Here is a 17113-nt window from a genome sequence, read left to right as displayed (position 1 = left end):
CACCCGGCAGTTTTGTAGAAAAGGACATTATCTGATTACATAGAAAATCACCTTAAGGCGAACGACAAATGCAGAAAGAGTTTAAAAAAAAGATCGTCAAAATACAATGTGTTAGTCCAGTTGCGCACTTATTTCAAAGGCTTTCTTTCATGTAACTTTTAGTTAAGTCCGTCAAGTTTTATAAAGTGTAGCTTTTAATCGTTTTAACAATGTATCCATTTATTTAGCCCGGTCAAGGAAATATATTAACGATATTTACAAAACAGATGCATTGTTGTGTATAAGAGAAACGATAACGAGCAAGGAGATGTATTTTCATTTGCATAACCGAGTGAGGCGACTGGTTCACTTCATTTGTGCCAGATAAGTACACTTCACGGATAACAAATAGCACATAAATGGATCCTTTTTCATGCACTATATGTGTGACCACCGGACTATGCACAGCGTCGTCGTATGGACACCGTTGAGTACCAACAACGCACCAGCACTTCACTGCGGCAAAAAGACGACGACGAAGCGAAATAGAGAACGAGGGTTCAAAGGCACAAACTTTATAGTCTTTTGGTCGTCCGCGGTAAGCGTAGCATATCACCCAAAACGCTGAGCGTTTTTAAGAAAAAAAACTGTTCTCAGCGAGGATTGCGCTGCTGCACCGTGGGCGGACCGCGCTTTACTGGTTTTTGCGCCTGCTAACTACATTGGCGTCCACATTATAGCAAGCGGCAATGAGGTGCAGCGACGCGTCGTCAAAACGTGTAATATGGACATTTAAAGCGTTATATGAGAGAAAACCGGCCCGGCAGTAAACTGACTGCTAACGGACGTAGCTACTAACGATAGCGTTTATGCAAGCGGGGCCCCAGTGCTTCTTCCAATTACGACCGTCGTGCTTCTCATGGCAGTAATGGCGATTGTGGCGATACGCTTCATTGCACTGGTAGCAGTACTGCTAAAGGGTGCTTTGAGTCGCCCTCGGCCACTGCGCAATTCATCCCCCGGGTTATCAGATATTTCCCTGTTCGGATCCACGCGAAACAGCTCCGTATGGAAGTTCGGATTCGCGGAGATTCCGTACGATGATTATCCAAACAGAATAGCCGCAATCTTATAATATACAGGTATATACGTGTGGGTATAAGTGAACTGGGAATCTCATGCACAGTAAACAATATAGCTTGCATGGAACGGGCCAAGCATTACGGCTTCGACTTGAACCGTACCACATCGCAAACGCTGCCAATCTATGCCATATTTAGTTTAGGTAGAGTTTATGCAATAGCTTGAACAAACGTGTTCCACGACGGAACGGGAAGCTACTAAAAATATATGTATGTCGGTAGGACGAGCAAATGGGGCTGTGTAATATTATGCTAGTCGCACAAGTGTCCAAAGTGGAAAAGCGTATCTTTACTTTCGCTCTTCGCACCGTATAATTGCGCGGACATGGCGAGCGCTGGGCATCGCCTCCCGCCGTCCAGCCCATCAGGGCGAAGCGTAGATAGAGAACTCATAATGAGGCGTAACTGCTTATCATCGGCAGCGCTTTGGAGAATCAGGCCAAGTTGTGTGTTAGGGGATAGTTTTTTGGCGAAAGCCGACATAAAACGCAGAAGAGTTGAGGATCCCGGCAACTCTGAGGGTCGCCTGCCGTGTTTCCTGAGTTTTCCTTTTTTGGTCCTTTCCTTCAATCTCTGTCTTCATCGTTTCCGTACTGGTCGAATTTAACAAAAAAAAATATGATATTAAGACGCATAGATACTTTATAGATTACTATTGCTTTTTCGGGTCAAAAACTTCTATTATGTCCGACGCAATCTAAAGATCTAAATTATGTCTTCAAACGAAGGTCAGTTATTTGCAATGCTTCAGTCGTGCTATGTAAATGCATTATATTGGCATAAGAGCAAATATGAAAGTAGCAATGTTACCAACGTCCCGGTGCCAGATAAATCTGGATTTGACAGCGTGGAGGGTTAATAAATCTTTAGATGAATAATAATGATGGAAAGAAGTTTTACTCGCATTTAATATAGTCTCTCCAGGATTCTTAGATTTTGTTTCACGTAAAAATCCAATATGAAATGTAGCTACTACAGCTAAGATAAGATATAAAGGAAAACAAGTTAAAGTTACATCATTTACAACGAAACCCCTCAAATTCAGTAAGTTATTATATCCCTGATATAAGGAATTGCAGTAGTAGTGATAGTTCTTGAGATGCTAGTCCTCGAGATCAGTTTAATAGTGGTCCCGAATGGGGTACGCAGGGCAAGCATTATATCGCCAAAAATAGGCAACGGTAAAAAGTGGAAAGGTCGTGTTGCTTTTAGAAATCTTTATTTTACAAACGTTCGAAACAATTCTATTTTAAAAAGAGCTCTGATGCTTTTATTCGTTCTCATTATTAATAAATGTAGCCTATTAAAAAGGAAGCGAGATTTAATTCAACTGCAAGGCCTCTGGCGTAAGTTAGTGGTCGAATTTGCTCAAGAAACAACGGCAGATCAGCTTGTTCATTAAGGAGTTCTAATGTTGAATCCAATTGGATGTTTTACTATTGCAATTATGTTTTCTGACTGCTAAGATATGAGCCAGTGAATCAGCAATCTCTATACTTGCATTAATCTGGCTATTTTAAGTCAATAAGCTAACAGGAACCGGTGCACGTATTTTACGATTTGACAGTCTCGTAATTTTATCATTCCAGACAAAAGTGCATTTGTCCCTGAGAAGCAAAATATTAAATTTGCTAGCAACAGGGGCCCTTACTTTTTTTTTTGTATTAGATCTGCGATACTAGGCTTTTAGATCAGTGTCCTTATCATAGGAATATCTTTTCTAATTTTGTTTAAACACCTGTGTTCTTACTCTATCTCGTCCGAAAACTATATTACAGATGTCTATTTTTTTCTAGATAACAAAATTTTTAGTAGAGAAGGAGGTATCAAGGATGCGACACCTAATATTATCCAGCCAATTCATGCTCCGTTCGGGGCAGTCCTGGTCACTAACAGTTCTTTGGCGCCAATAAAGGAGAGCGCGGAGCGGAAAAGTTATTTGAGATTATATTCGTATTACTTGTCGAAACGGAATGATCGTTTGCCGGATCTGGCAAAGCAGCCGCAAACGAATTATTTAGATGTTCCCATATAGACACGAAGTTACTTAGTAGACGCTATTTTAGCACCCCTGTTAACGCAAACGAACCGCTTTCTTGCTAAGCTTGTGAGCTATTTTAAGGTCTGAAGTGCTCACTTTGATTTCCTTTGTACACCCGCTGTCTTCATCCTTGCCCGCTACTCGCTCAGGTCTATGTTACTTCGATCGCTCAGACCTACAGTCGACACTGGCGGAATTCTGTTTGGCAAAGCCTTTATTGCCTGCAGGCAGCGTCTGAAGTCAAGTTTTTGCCAGGTAAGGTCTGCCCCAGCAGCTTGATGCCATCTGTTTCGCACCTGAGAAGAAACATGATAAAGATTGAAGGTTTTGTAGGGTAAAAATGTTGGCAAGTCCTGTTTCGTCTTGGCGAGCCTTTAGGAGAGAAAAGAGCCTCCAGTCTTGCCGACAATCCGTTACCACTAGCAACAGTAGAAGGTTGAAAGCACCCCACGCAAGAAGCTGGCGCAGGAATCCGTAGCCAGCGATCCTCGTTTCCTGCCTCTTTGCGGTACCGTACAGTAGCGATGATTGGGCTTAGAAGCCTCAGTGTCGTCGTCGTCGTCGACAACAGTCTCACCAAAAGAGTCTAGCGCCTGAGACGTGACGAGCTTACTCATCACCACGGGTAGGGTTTTACTGCTCTACTAGCAGCATGTATGGGCTCCTGGGGGCGACAGCCTAGAGCCCTGCAACTTAGCGCCGACTCGGCCGATAAAATTGGTGTTCGTGGTCGTCTTCATCTTCGTTCGTCGGCTTCGTTTACCCTTGTTCGCAGTTGTTAAGCCGGCGTTGGCATGGCTTGCCTGTCTGACATTAAGTTTCACATACAATATAGTTGCAACCACAGTTGTATCCGCGGCTGTGGTCACAACTGGGGTTTTCCCATTGTCTGGTCACTCCGTTCAGAGTCGAAAACTTATACTGTTTTTCTCTTATAATTCTGCCACGTGATTCTGCGTGTGGCATCTTCGTCGTCTCTTCATGACGTTCAGAGGAAGCATATGTGCGAATAGCTCGATTTCGTAATTAGGTCCTCTTGTGCATCTTGCCATAATAGTGGTTGTGGACAGTTATGGTGCTTTCTGTTAGTTCTCCACTTTAACTCGCCCTGACAACGATATCACCAGTATTGTTGTAAGTACACGGGCTGCACGTGGCAGACCGTAGCATCTCGAGGAAGAATTGCTGTAGTTATCCTGATATGGGCCAATAGGATGAATGAACTTGGCGTTGGAGGATTGGGATAATTCAGGCTATATGCGGGGCTGCTTTTGGGGACACTTTCGCTCTGTATCATGATGTCTTGAGCTAATGACTCACTAATAAGCGGGTCAACGGGATCGCGGACGAACCGGAAGATTAATTCTATGGCGACGTTTTACCGCTTCAACGGGATTGAGCAGGCGATAGTTCATCAGGGAGAGCTCATTTGTACGTTCCCACACGTAGACCCCTATGCGTGTGCCATTGATGAGTCGAATATCTTGTACACCTATGAATATTCGATCTAAACGATTTCGCCCGTGCGAATAAGACTGCGATATACGCTTATTAGTATTACATAATGTTTATGCCCCACTTGTATGTACGCATAAATAGCAGACTTATTTTTAGGAGTCTAATATAAAAAAAAAACAGTTTCTATTTGTCTCAACTAGGCTAAACCTGATCGGGTTTTAACTCTGCGCTGGTTTCTGTGTTTTCCAAACCCATCATCGACCTCGTTGAAAATGCTTATAATTTTTCTTGGATACACTGTCCAGCTATGACAGGTAATTGACGACTTCTATTTATCATTTTATCGATTATATTAGAACAGTCAATAGTTTCCAGCAGTTTCGGTCCAAAGTTTTCAGTTTAGCCCATTTCTACAGCATCCCTGTCGCCTAACCTTTCTACTCTATCCGACTTCTCTTCTACTTAGTTTTTCATCGCCTCATATGATGCAGCCCAATGAGATGTTACTGCGTCTTATAGCTTCTACTCTTGAAGACTACCCAGCCACCGAAACAGAGCCATGCGTCGACTAGTAGAAAGCAGTTTTAGACACTGAGTTTTGCTCAAAGACACTGTAGGCTGCTGTGCCTGCTTAAGCAAGAAGGCGACGGGCAAACAACTAAGGCCTTGGCAAAGCAACGTTAGGGTGGCAAAGTAGAAGGCAAGAAAGCAGTTGAAGAGAGGTCGAATTCCGATGCCGTATGGTTAAGTAAATAGATGGACATGAAAAGGCTCAGCAGGTCGAGACAGAAAGGGCCACTGGACTACGGACATCCGACTTTCCGCAATGTGGATGGCCGTAGTCCAATGGCAAACCGTCAGGCTAGCAATGTATTGTCTGTAGTCAGCTGAGCTATGTTTGTATGCGTTTCGCGTGTGTGTGTAGGAGAGAATTAAAGGAACAAAATGCTCATGAAGGACATTGTCAGATATAATTTGCTTCGAATAAGGAAGAAAAGGCAGATCTATGATAAGCAATTTCTTGAAAACGCGCCGAATTTTATGCCTGACTTCATACTCAATATTATTCATCGCTTGTTGGATGCTGTACAGCCTATTCTATGCGGCATCGTGGGGCGCACTGTTCGCGCGTTTCGTCTCTTCGAAGGGAGCCGCCCTCTTCAAGTGAACGTTTGCAGCTGTCCTAGTCCTCTATCGTGCTGCCACTATGAGCTACAGCAAGTCTTCTCAGCTCGCTCCAGTAACTCTCGATGGCAACGGTGGAGTCAATTCATGATGTAACTTTGCCCTTAGGTCAGATCTTCAAAGTGGATCAAGCCGATCATCCGCTCGCTAGCAGCAGGGATCGGGTGATCCAAGTTCCCAAAGCGACCTTTCGTTGGTCCCCGTTCCACGTTCCAACGATGTGACTGGCATTAACTTTCGGCGAAAGTAAGTGAGCAATGGGTCAGATCACTAGGCGGTCCTTTTTCGATGTTCAGAAGTACATCTCGATCGATAACGAAAACGCTGAGATGTAGCATACAAAAGTAGATTGAATCTGCCACGTGCGTCCGCTAGAAGCTGATTTTGTTCAGTTGTCCACCCGTATTAGCCTGGCCGGTTTGCCAGCTAGCTGGATGATCCTTGATGTATGTCCAGCGTTTAAGTTCAACCTCTGCTTGGTGCTTCAAGGATACGTACGCAGCCCAGCTAGACAGCGTGATCAAATTTGATTTTCTTAGAACACGTGCTACTGTTTCAGTCTTACTTACGTTAATCGAAGTTAGTTCTCACCCCCCAGCCATACAGCCAGCTTGGCCTGTTCTCATCGCTCTGTACTAGTGGAAATATTGTCGGCCTCTTACCTGTGTTTCTTCAGTTCTTCTTCGACCATATGTGCCGCACGTGCTCAGCAGTGCGGCTAGTGAAACAGGTACTTTGCAGGTATTTTCAAGACAGAAATGCCCGCCTGTCTATTCGCATATCTGTCGTTTTGCGGCCAAAACAGAAGAGCTGGTGGGAAGAAGGACAGATCTATTTTTTAAATATGTGGACTTTTTCATCTAACAAAAATTCGAGCTGCTGTATGAACCCAATAAATAGTGCGGTCAAACTACAACGAAGAAAAGAGTAGATAGTACAAAACCGTGCTCCTCCTAAGTTTGACATTGCTCCTGAGGGTCTTTTCGTTTCTATCGTTGTAGTTCGCAGAGGAAATGGATGTTGAAACGAGCATTTGAAACAGGTATTCGGCCATTTTTGGATATTGATAGGACAGCGCTACGCATGACACACGAATGAGACATAAACAAATTCTATATGCCCTTAAGGGTGCAATGACTGGATGGTACGGAAGAATACAATATTTCAGGGGCAGGTGGAAAAAAGTGGGATGGGGCAAACATTTTGTCCAAGCGATTGGGCGCGTTCATCCGTGCAGCGTCCGCGGCATGAAATGGTCCACAACGTATTTGTATCGTTCTGATTTACGATTGTGCTAGCCTTTGAAAAAGTTGGGAAAGATGCCTACTGAGAAGCTGTAAAATCATTTCTGGGTAGCTTCGTCGACAAAAGCAGTCGTTCAACGAAGAGAGTCTGAAAAGGCTGTCTATATAAAGCAAATAGTATAAGCAACCACGGACACTCAAAAGTTAGACTATATTACAAGTTAAAACGGGACGTTTTAGAAGCAAACTTGGTTGCACTACATTATGTTGCGCTCCTTATCCGCGCAGTGGAGCCCTGGTCATTACCAACCTGTATTATCATTATAAAGTACGTTCCAATGATCGTACGATGTTCGTAAGCCCGGCTTCAGGGACCATTCCAGCAACAACTGGCAACTGGAAGCTACAATGGGATACTACAATAAGCAGTATGTATGTATTTTGTGAGACAGAGACGCTTATTGTTGAGATTTGCCGTTGTTAGGATCTATGTGTTTTGAAGCGCACTCGAATGTGCATTGGCTACTAACTGCTCAGTGGCGTCGCTTTAGAACTGACTCCGTTGGACTGTTCGAGAGGTCAGACGAACATAACAGAACAGCCAGGTGAGCTGGACGGCATAAGCGTGTGATGATGGCTCCGCAACTGGCGGAATGGCCCCTGTTTTGGGGCCATCAGGGATCACTAATAGTACGACCTTGCTACGGATCTGACCGAATGTAGATTAGACAGCATAAGGCTGTTCAGGCAAATATCACCAATGGGCTATCACCAATACGCTTTGACTGCCTTACGATAAACAAAGACTTTTGGGTTCCGTTTTCAAATTGAAGCGACGATAAGCAACGCGCAGTTGTTATACATTATACTTGTGATGCAATTCTAGGCCTCGTATCTACCATTAGCTTTTTAGGGCTGTTGCATATGTAAACGAAACACAGGGAATGACAGCAATAGCTAAAGATGGAAGCTGTTCCGCATTTAGAAACCAGGTTTCGAACCTAATGGTGGTGCCTATTACGAAACAATTGAAATGGCAAAGAAGTGGTCACATCGAAATCGATTCATCTGGTGCTTGAGAAGAGGCACTGTTCCATTTGACAGAAAGTAGGGCGTCTGCAAAAAACGGAACTCTCGACAAGATCAATGAATGAATGGAGGCGAAGCACACGTACAAAGGGGGTTCTCGCTAGGAATGCAGGTGTGTTTAGCAAAAATACCCAGGGCATTTGGAAATTTCTATAAAAATAGCATCGCTCGCCTTTTCCATTAGGACACAGGCGACGATGTTACTTTTGGATGAACACGATCCCTGTTGGAGCGATCGTAAAGCATCTAGTGGATGTTTTTTGAAAAGAGAGTACTACAGAGCGTAAGAACTTTTTTTTTTCCTACTTTTAGGCTCAGTTGCCAGCTAGGTTTGTTCTGCAAGATAATAGCTTTTGTTGATTTATACAAGGCCGTCTCAGTGCGTTTGGTGCAGCCATTATGAGTAGGCTATGAATAGATTTCAGAACAGCTTCAGAGAAACATGTTGTTCCTCGAGATACACACGTTCAAAAAGTGAACACATAACTGAGTTAAATTGCTGAGGTGTTAAAGACGTTTCAGGTAGTGCAAGCTGCGTAACTCTTTGACGACATAGATGCTTTACTCTCTTCCACCGATAGGTAAAAATTATATAATTGGCCAAGGGAAGCCATTATTAATATTCTGATAGATTCGAAAAAAAGGTCAAATACTTTCATTCAATAACCAGTATATTAATAGAAGTAACTTAACGAACTCATGCAACTTGGAATCTTCCAGTAGTTGTTAGAACACCAACAACCAGCGGACCCGTCGCTTAAATTCCACTGCAGCAGTCTTCAATCGACCAAGGGTAAAGTAGGTAGTATCCGCATTTCACTATGCGTTCTCTTTGCGCGCCAGCTTTCGAATATCAAAAATACAGACAGGAACTACAGGGGAACGAAAACGAAGTAACGCACCAAAAAATATCCATATGGTTCGCCGCCGTGCAAAGAGATACAAGCGAACGACATGTTTGTCATGTGAAAGTTAAATCACGAAGATCGTCAAAGGTCATTCGTCTCCAGAGAGTGTACTTTTCTGACCGCTGTTATTCGCAGGTGGAAACTTCCGCTTCCGGCTAACTCTAGCATGAGACCTTTCTGATTTTTCTTTAAGATCTACTAGACACGTGGAAAATGTTATTGATAAAGGAGACTTGTGGAGGACGCACCGTGCTACTGGTGTCCTGCTTTTGTTTTCCTCATCCGCTTCCCTTTTCCTGCAGGCTTCTATTGAGGGGCAGCTTCGTCAAGAGAAACTGCGAAGTAAAATGAAACTAACGTGACACACCTGGAAGTGTCGCTCTGAGCTTGATTTGCCCTGTTGGACCTCCTTTGCCGCTGGTTGTCGGCCTGAGCTGTCTGAACAGCGCTGAGAGGAAAATAAAATAGAAAACGCGTTCGGCTTTTCTTCCCTTCTTTTTTCTTCGCTCTTCCTCTCCCGCTCTGTCTACCGGCATCAAGTAGCCCACGTTGTTATCTCAGTCTGATCTTGCTCTCCTGCTACGAATAGGAAGACATGCGCAAGCCAGAAGTAGTAGCGCCACTTCTAGTATCGCCGCTGCCGTTGTCCATCGTCCGTTATCTGACGCACTTGTCGACCGTTCTTTCTTCCTATACGGAAAAATCTAGCGGGCCCCAACTGGCTGCAGCAGTCTCGGTTCAAGAGAGCAGCTTCCACCAGTTCTCACTACTACAAGGTCCTACTCTACTGCACGAAATGCAGCGAGAATTGACGCTCCCAATGGACACGAGCCCCGCTGCACTCGCCTACCGTTCCACGATCTCTCCGCTCCCGACTCGCCTTAAATTTGAAAATTTGAGAGCACGCGCCAAGCAGTCGAGAACAATTTGTGCATTTTTAATAAAGTCCTTCAAATATTAATAGACTGGAGGGTGACAGGAGTAACTGAAAAGCAGTGGGAGGACTGCCGGCTGGGCAGATAAGTCGAACCGCCGCTGCTTATCGAGCGGTCGAGCTCAAAGTAACGACGGAACGGCAGACGACGGCTGCCAATGGTACAGTTTTAAGGTGGCGGTGTCGCTGCTGGCACGCGACGACTGAATCTGGACGATTCAACGCGGTCTCACGTTAAGGTCTCTCACATTTGAAGCGAAACTCGAATATTTCTTGTTACGCTGTCGAATTGGTAGTTCTACGGGGCGGAGGTCAAAGGGCAGGAAGCAGATAGAAGAAATACAGCATTATGCGGCTATTTCGGTTTGGCCCCAGCCCAATTCACGTGCGCGAATGCCTTTAGGTGGCACTCCCCAAACACCGTAGAAAGGCAGTTTACGAAGACGCGGCGGACCCCGAGTATGGGCATATCGCCCTGTAAGTGACTAGCGGGGCAACCCACTTCTTTAACAATTTAATTTTGCCCGAATTACCTTTGCCTTAAGAAATACAGTGGCGCTTGCTGACGACTACAGGTACGTTCACATACATACACACACAGACAGAGACACACATGTTATTTATGGAGAAGTATGCATTTGTTGACACCTTCGCCTTAGGTACTATGCAGGCTTAGGGGAGGCATGGCCTGGGTGGCTGATGCGAATTTCTTTGAGCTGCACTGACCATAACTAACAAGCATGCTGCCAACATAGCACAAATCTCAGCATTGACAAATATTATTAGCAGATATTAATGTAAAGCATAAGGGTTTAAGGAAAATAAGCTAATTTTATTAAAATTAATAACTGTTTGTGCAGCTACCATGCTTTTTCATGAGAATGTTGCTGGATTCCAAATACTCTGGTAACTTAAGATGTTAGTAGTAAGTTAATTATAGCTTCAGTAACCTACCAGTATGAAATTATTGAGAACTAAGCACAATATACATTGATAAGGTCCCAATGTAGTTATAGTATCAAAATCTTATTTCTCGGGAAATGTAAAAAGGGCAACAAAACAAAAATTCAGAATCAGTTTATTTTTTTACTGTTTCTAATCCGATATCGAACGCAAAAAACGCGAACAACTCGGATAAGTTATAGGAAAACTGGCAAGTCTATGATGAAATGAAAAATAAAAAGATCTTATTCTAGCATTAATGCAATAGAGCTAGCGCAGAGCAGTTTTTAATACGTACGACGAGTATCAACGGAGCCAACTTCCAGCCTTTGAAGTGCTCAGATGGTACAGTTGTAAATAATGCCACATTATTTTTCTCGGAAGCCTGAACGGAAAGTTTATGGGCTTGCTTTATCAGGATGTCAGTGGACTGCTACCACAGCATCTAAAAACCCTACAATAACATGTGGAAATAAAAAGAAGAAAGATATTTCAGTGATGATACTTGCACATTCGATGAGGTCAATAGACGCAGTGAAAAAAAAGCATCTAATATTAATAATTTTAGTCTACAATTGACCTTATCACATGAAGCTGAAGTATTAAGGTCGTAAAATTTAACGAAACTATACCTTATTGAAACAATTGTCCGCCTTTTGTTTTTGACATGGACGTTCGATACTTGCAATATCTACTTGGGGTTATGAATGATACTAACACGCACATTTCCTCTCTAGGTGCACTTTATTGACCTCGTATCATTTTCCCAGCGTGAGCAGATTGGGAAGAGCGTGGAGTCGTTCTTGCTTCCTAGTTAAGTTAACTTATGTGCATTGCCTTACATGCGTTACGGGTGCGTAGTCAAAGCTAAAATGGGTTTGGCCGTTCAGTATCCTAACCTAAGTTAGCGCAAGACTGCGAAGAGGAAAGCGACCGAATAGCTTGTTTGGGTAGCAGTGGCTAGCCAGCTTCCTGGATATATTCAAGATGCCGACGCTCGGTTCACTTTTGGCTGCTGTATATTGTACTATTAAGCGCGTATTTTTTTCCCTGCAGACGAAAAGTGTCAGTTTATCTTGAACGAAGTAAATATGCCACTATCTATTGCATTCGGACACGACCTTTAGAGCTCGTTCGCAGCAAATGCGAAAACTAACTCCTACAGGGAAAACTTATATATATTAGGCTATATATATATATATATATATATATATATATATATATATAGCCTCCAAAGACGATATCTAGCTAGTACGGTAAGTGAATTAATGTCGTAGAATATTAGTTTGTTCTATTTTCTGGCTAGAATTATCAATAATACGTATATATATTTTCACGTTCAGCCTGTTTCAGTAGAGCCGCTCTACCGACGCCGCTTCGCTATGCCGTTGTATCGATAAGCCGTCGGTGCCATTACCCGACACAACACGTATGTTTAACATTCTATTCCAGCAGGAAATCGAGAGATAAGGAGAGAAATACGACTTGTAGCTGCCTCATCATTGGCCTCGAACGAATGAGCCTAGAAAAAGACCATACGCGAGGGTGGAGTAGCAACGATTGCAGTGGTTGGTGAAATGGCACTGATTGTTGGAAACAATATAAAGCCTCAGCCTCTGTCTTCTTATTTCAAGGCGAAAGGCTTATAGCTTGCAGATATAATACGAAATACCCTTCTAAAATGTCTGAAGTCCCGACTACAACGAGCCGGGCCTACGAGCAGCGCTTCTGCGCCGGTTAGGAGATGGTCCCCAGATATTGCTTGATGTATATCTGCTGCCGGACGCGTCTAAATCCAACGCAAAGGCACCCTGACCTGGTGAATGACCTGATGTTGTTTGCCCGGCCTTCGTAAACTGCGCTTACTGTATTTATGTTCGATAAAATAATAACATAATTTCTGATTGAATCACGTTGTCTACTTTAATTAACTTTACATAAAGTTGTGGTATTGGAGAAACTTTCAACGTGGTGAAGGTGTGACGGCATAACAAAAAAGGTCAAAAAAAAAGCAATAGATTGCTTCCAGTTAGCGTTAGTATTAGAGATAATAAAATGTCTTGTTTTTAGTTTGCAAAGGATCCTGTACAAGGCATAGCCTACCAATCCAAAGGGATAGAAGCAATTCTAATGGTCTCCATTGTAGAAATCCAATGAATCGTTTCAAATTAATAGCGGGACTCTTCTTTCATTAAGAAAATATAGCCTTGTTTGCGGAAATAATGATGTGACTTCGCTTTTGTCAAAGCTAGCCAACCATAACAGAGGGCAAAAGTTAGTTTGCAGAGCAATAGTCAAAAGCCAATGGCCTGATTAGAAAGATCTTCCTCCAGCTTTACTCTTCTAGAGGTCCTGCTGCACGTTAAGAATAGAGATGAAGGAGAACTAGTTCCGTATAGTTCAGATCATAAAGGCATAAAGTTTGATGCCGAGTCATGCACAAATTTCGCAAGCAGAGATAGTGATCTCGTACACGTACGTGTTGAGAACCGATATGGAGACGGACAGCATTGCCGCACTGTAGAAGCAAATACCTCCCGAGCTTCGTAACTAGCAGCAGACCCTTCTAGCGAACGGCCTAATGTCGGGTGGGTCCAACGCTATTTAACTTTTAAAGTTTGGAGAATACGCTTGACCAGTCAGGCAAATCAGGCTAGCTGGTAGTAGCGTGACGAAGATCCAAGCAGCGGCAGCAGCTAAGACAGAAGATGCGACGTCCACTGCAGGAAAGTACGCTAGCGGGCGAGAATAACTTGTAACCACGTCCACGAGGAAGAAAGCAAGGCAGAAATACTAGCAGTTGTTGCGGCAGCAGTTATTGTTGATAGAGAATACATCCAGACAGACGCTGCAAGCACAAGCACTAGAATCGTGGCGGCACTTCGACGTTACGCTTTGAGCGCTTGAGAATCGTCGGTGAAATGATGTCGTACCTTCATCACGCTTTTCAACTATGAGAGCCACGATCTGTTGGCCCTTGCTTCGCAGACAATTGTTTCATCGTTGGCAGAATACTTTAATCTTAACAAAATACATGCGAGGTGATGCACCTTTTGCAGACAGTGGTCCTTGCTTTCGCTGAATGAGCAGAGCTACCTAGGAGCCGAAGGGATGACCTCTTAAAAACGAAACCCCCATAGTTAACACAAGAAACGAGCGCCTTTGCATAGGCGTGCCCTTGCAATGAGGCACCAGCGTGTTATACACTGAGTGAAACCGAAAGGGTCAGGGTCGACCAGTATCCTCACTGTCAACCGACGCTTTTGTTTTCGTTTGGGGGGAAGTCAAGGCAGTCACGACAGTAAGACAGCAAGCCAAGTAACTGCCATGTGAAGTGTGCCCGATGCAATGTATCATTCTTTACAAATGTAGCATTCTTTTTGAGTGTCGCAGGAAGCTGAGATGTTGAGATTATGCAATGGTTAGTCTGCGGTGATTTATAGCTAGAGATTTCGCCATATAAAGAGCTAGGGCTAGACCAGAATAGAAGGGATCCCCTTTTGGTAGAGAGGTTTGCGGTGGTCTGATCTCTGGCCTGTAGTTTGCAGGCATGATGCAACGGAAAAATAATCTTGTTTATCCCCTGGAAATGTTGCCCTGTTGCTATCGGCCAATCCTCCTCTTTCTTTACATCAGCAAAGCCGACCTCTTAATAGAAATTTCTGCATCACCCATTTTTCCCGAATCTTCACACTGGTCCCTCCATCTGAATCGGCTCGACTCGGCCTACTTAAACAGAGACACCTCAGTTTGCTTTCGCTGCTCAGTACTGGTTCATCTCGTTGATTTACCCCGAAACAACTCCTGTTTGCAGCTGATAATGATCACTTTACATCTAATGAGACGAACGAAAAAGAAAGAAAGACTCGAGAGGTAAGGAGTCGAGGCAAGGAATGCCTGCGCCCGCGTCTGCAAACCGCTCTCTTGGGACACTCTTTTCTTGTCAAAGTGCATCGAAGCTAGCTAAGCAGCACGCCATCATCTACTTGCTTGTTCAGCCTTTGCGCCGTTCGTTTCTAAATGCTTTTCTATATGAGGATATTTATTTACGAGAAGCTGCCCTGCGATGGACACCAGTTTGTTTTTTTGCAACGAGCAAGCTGAAATGCCTGGCAGCGTCTGCGGGTGCCAGATCCCGCTTCTCTCCTAGTATAACCTGGATGCTCTCCAACTTTGTACAAATTTTCTACGGTGAAAGATGAATCAGCAGATACAGGATAGCTCGCGGAACGGGTGCTGCGCAATAGCCGTTTATATTCTAGTTTATTGCAACCCATCTCAATCTGAACCTTCCTTGGGCAACTTGACCAGCAGCAGAAAATACTAGAAGACGTCTTTAATCTGTCAGTTGCTTTGACTCTAGTGGCGAAGAATTAGCCCCAACGAGACCTTATGGGCATGGAACAACGACAAGGCAGACGCTCAAAATAGTCCGCTAGCTTGTTCATGGCATGCCTTACTCGTCAGTTGTTTCGTCTTGCTAACTACCAAATGCTAATGCTGCTAGCCTCCCCCAAGGCACTTAGAGCGCTAGTCCGTTCGCGTCAAACCCCAGAGTTCGGTTTTATTTGGCTCGTTCTTGGCGTGGCTTTGCCGACCGCCGGCGGCCGTCTGCAGCCTTCGTACTGTTAATTTTCGCTTTTCTGCGAGAGGCAATTCGTATTCTTCTGAACGAAAGAATTCTTTTTAGAAGATTCCTTTTCCATGCTGGTGAATGAAGCCTTTTTTTTCTGTGTAACCGAACTCTATTGCCGCATCGTCTATCTTTTCACGACCAAGCTTTAAACCCAAACGTTAATGGTAGTAAGGGGCTTCCTAAACAACGCAGTTTGTTTCAACGGGATTCAAATAACCGCTTAGTTAGTAAGAGCAGTAAGGCCTAGTGAGAAGCTGTGGTCTGATGAGTTGACGTGTTTTCATCTCGTTGCCATGACAACAGGCGGCCGGACCTCTCACTAACATCGCTATATTTGTAATCCTAGTGTATGATGTCCTTGTTGGTTGCCGAGTCAGAATACGAGTACAGAAGCTTACGGTTTTTCCCCTTTGGCATGTTAGCAGGCGTGGGTACATCTCGCCAGAGAAGGTGATATTACCCGAGGCTCTCATACTCTGTCCCTCGGCCTATCAAGCTATTGTGGCCGTTCTCTACTTTCTAAATAAGCTGCCATTGCTGTTACTCAGTTCTGTCGCAATGAAGGTCTTCCTGCCACAGACTATATTAAAGCATCACTAATTTCATTAGCGACTATCCGGTTTTAAGTCCATTCGATGTAATTGGCTTCTCTGGTTACCGTAGCTCGATATCGAGTGGAGAAGCATCTTTATCAAAAGCCAATATATATTCGCCCAGCTGTATGGAACGCCAAGGATAAAGTAGCAGAGGTTATAATCGCTATGGGTCCACCCTGGAATATATTATCTGTTACACCTAGATAGAGATCATGGTACTTAAAATAATCCTACTTACTTTCAGCCGTTCGAGACGTTTTGGGTAGCATGCAAATCTATTTGGCCATAAATGGGGGCATTTTGTCAAGCGAGATCGCTTTGCCAAAGGCCGCTTGGCTTCGTCAACTAACTCAATGAGAGCTAACCCTGCGGCGGGCTTTCGTCAATTCGCTCTGTTGTTTGGGTTGGACCCGCTACCATCCAAGTGGGGTCGGTGAAAGCCGGCGATGTTGTTTGTGGGACGTTGTAGGGGGAACGGAAATGGGGAATCGTGGGAAGTTAATGTAGAGCAAGTCTTCAAACCGTCAGTATACACGACGTCACCAAGCAGCCCATGTACGTGCGGCGGGTTAATGAGCGCTCGATCAGTCTCGCATCAGTGCAGCTATATAGCGAAGCACCAATCAGCTCGAACAGGAAGAACTATGACCAAGCGAGGATCAACACATACGAACTAGAATTAGATGTGCACCTTTCGGAAGTTAGATAACTTAGACAGAGGCTAGCAAACCGGCTATCAGCTAGCTAAACTCTGCCGGCGCTGCTAACTCTCGTCTGCCACATATCTTCGTCTTAATTAAACTACCGACACAATCAGGCCACGCGGTCGGAATAATGCCCAGTAGTGGTTATTCGTTCTAACTTAGAGTTTATTCTTAATTCTCCTTAATACTGCTTCTCAGGATTCAGCTCACCCTGAATGCGTGTATGAGAGGCACACGTATACAGATCGTAATAAT

The 17113-nt window shown here is 44.1% G+C and overlaps 2 protein-coding genes across 17 annotated transcripts in view; both read left to right on the top strand.

Moving 5' to 3' along the window:
• Positions 1-17113, top strand: part of LOC111249810 (pikachurin-like) — a 226426-nt gene that overhangs the window by 117193 nt on the left and 92120 nt on the right. The gene's annotated exons all lie outside the window — the stretch shown is intronic.
• The window catches only part of LOC111249816 (uncharacterized), a 74538-nt gene that overhangs the window by 43752 nt on the left and 13673 nt on the right, over positions 1-17113 (top strand). For 3 of the 13 annotated variants that reach the window (XR_015327242.1, XR_015327246.1, XM_086988270.1), the window contains exon 3: positions 12266-12351. The exons of 8 other annotated variants lie outside the window; for them this stretch is intronic. Coding sequence is in view for 2 of the 5 variants with exons in the window: in XM_086988270.1 (XP_086844396.1) it covers positions 12266-12351 (86 nt within the window). In the remaining 3 variants the exon portion in view is untranslated. Of the gene's footprint in view, positions 1-12265; positions 12491-17113 lie in introns of all 13 variants that reach the window. 2 more of the 13 variants (XR_015327237.1, XM_086988269.1) reach the window with 1 other exon arrangement.

This window comes from Varroa destructor, unplaced genomic scaffold (genome assembly GCF_002443255.2).
Source record: "Varroa destructor unplaced genomic scaffold, Vdes_3.0 BEIS01000004.1, whole genome shotgun sequence".
In the NCBI taxonomy this organism is placed as follows: domain Eukaryota; kingdom Metazoa; phylum Arthropoda; class Arachnida; order Mesostigmata; family Varroidae; genus Varroa; species Varroa destructor.
This window is presented reverse-complemented; position numbering and strand designations above follow the sequence as displayed.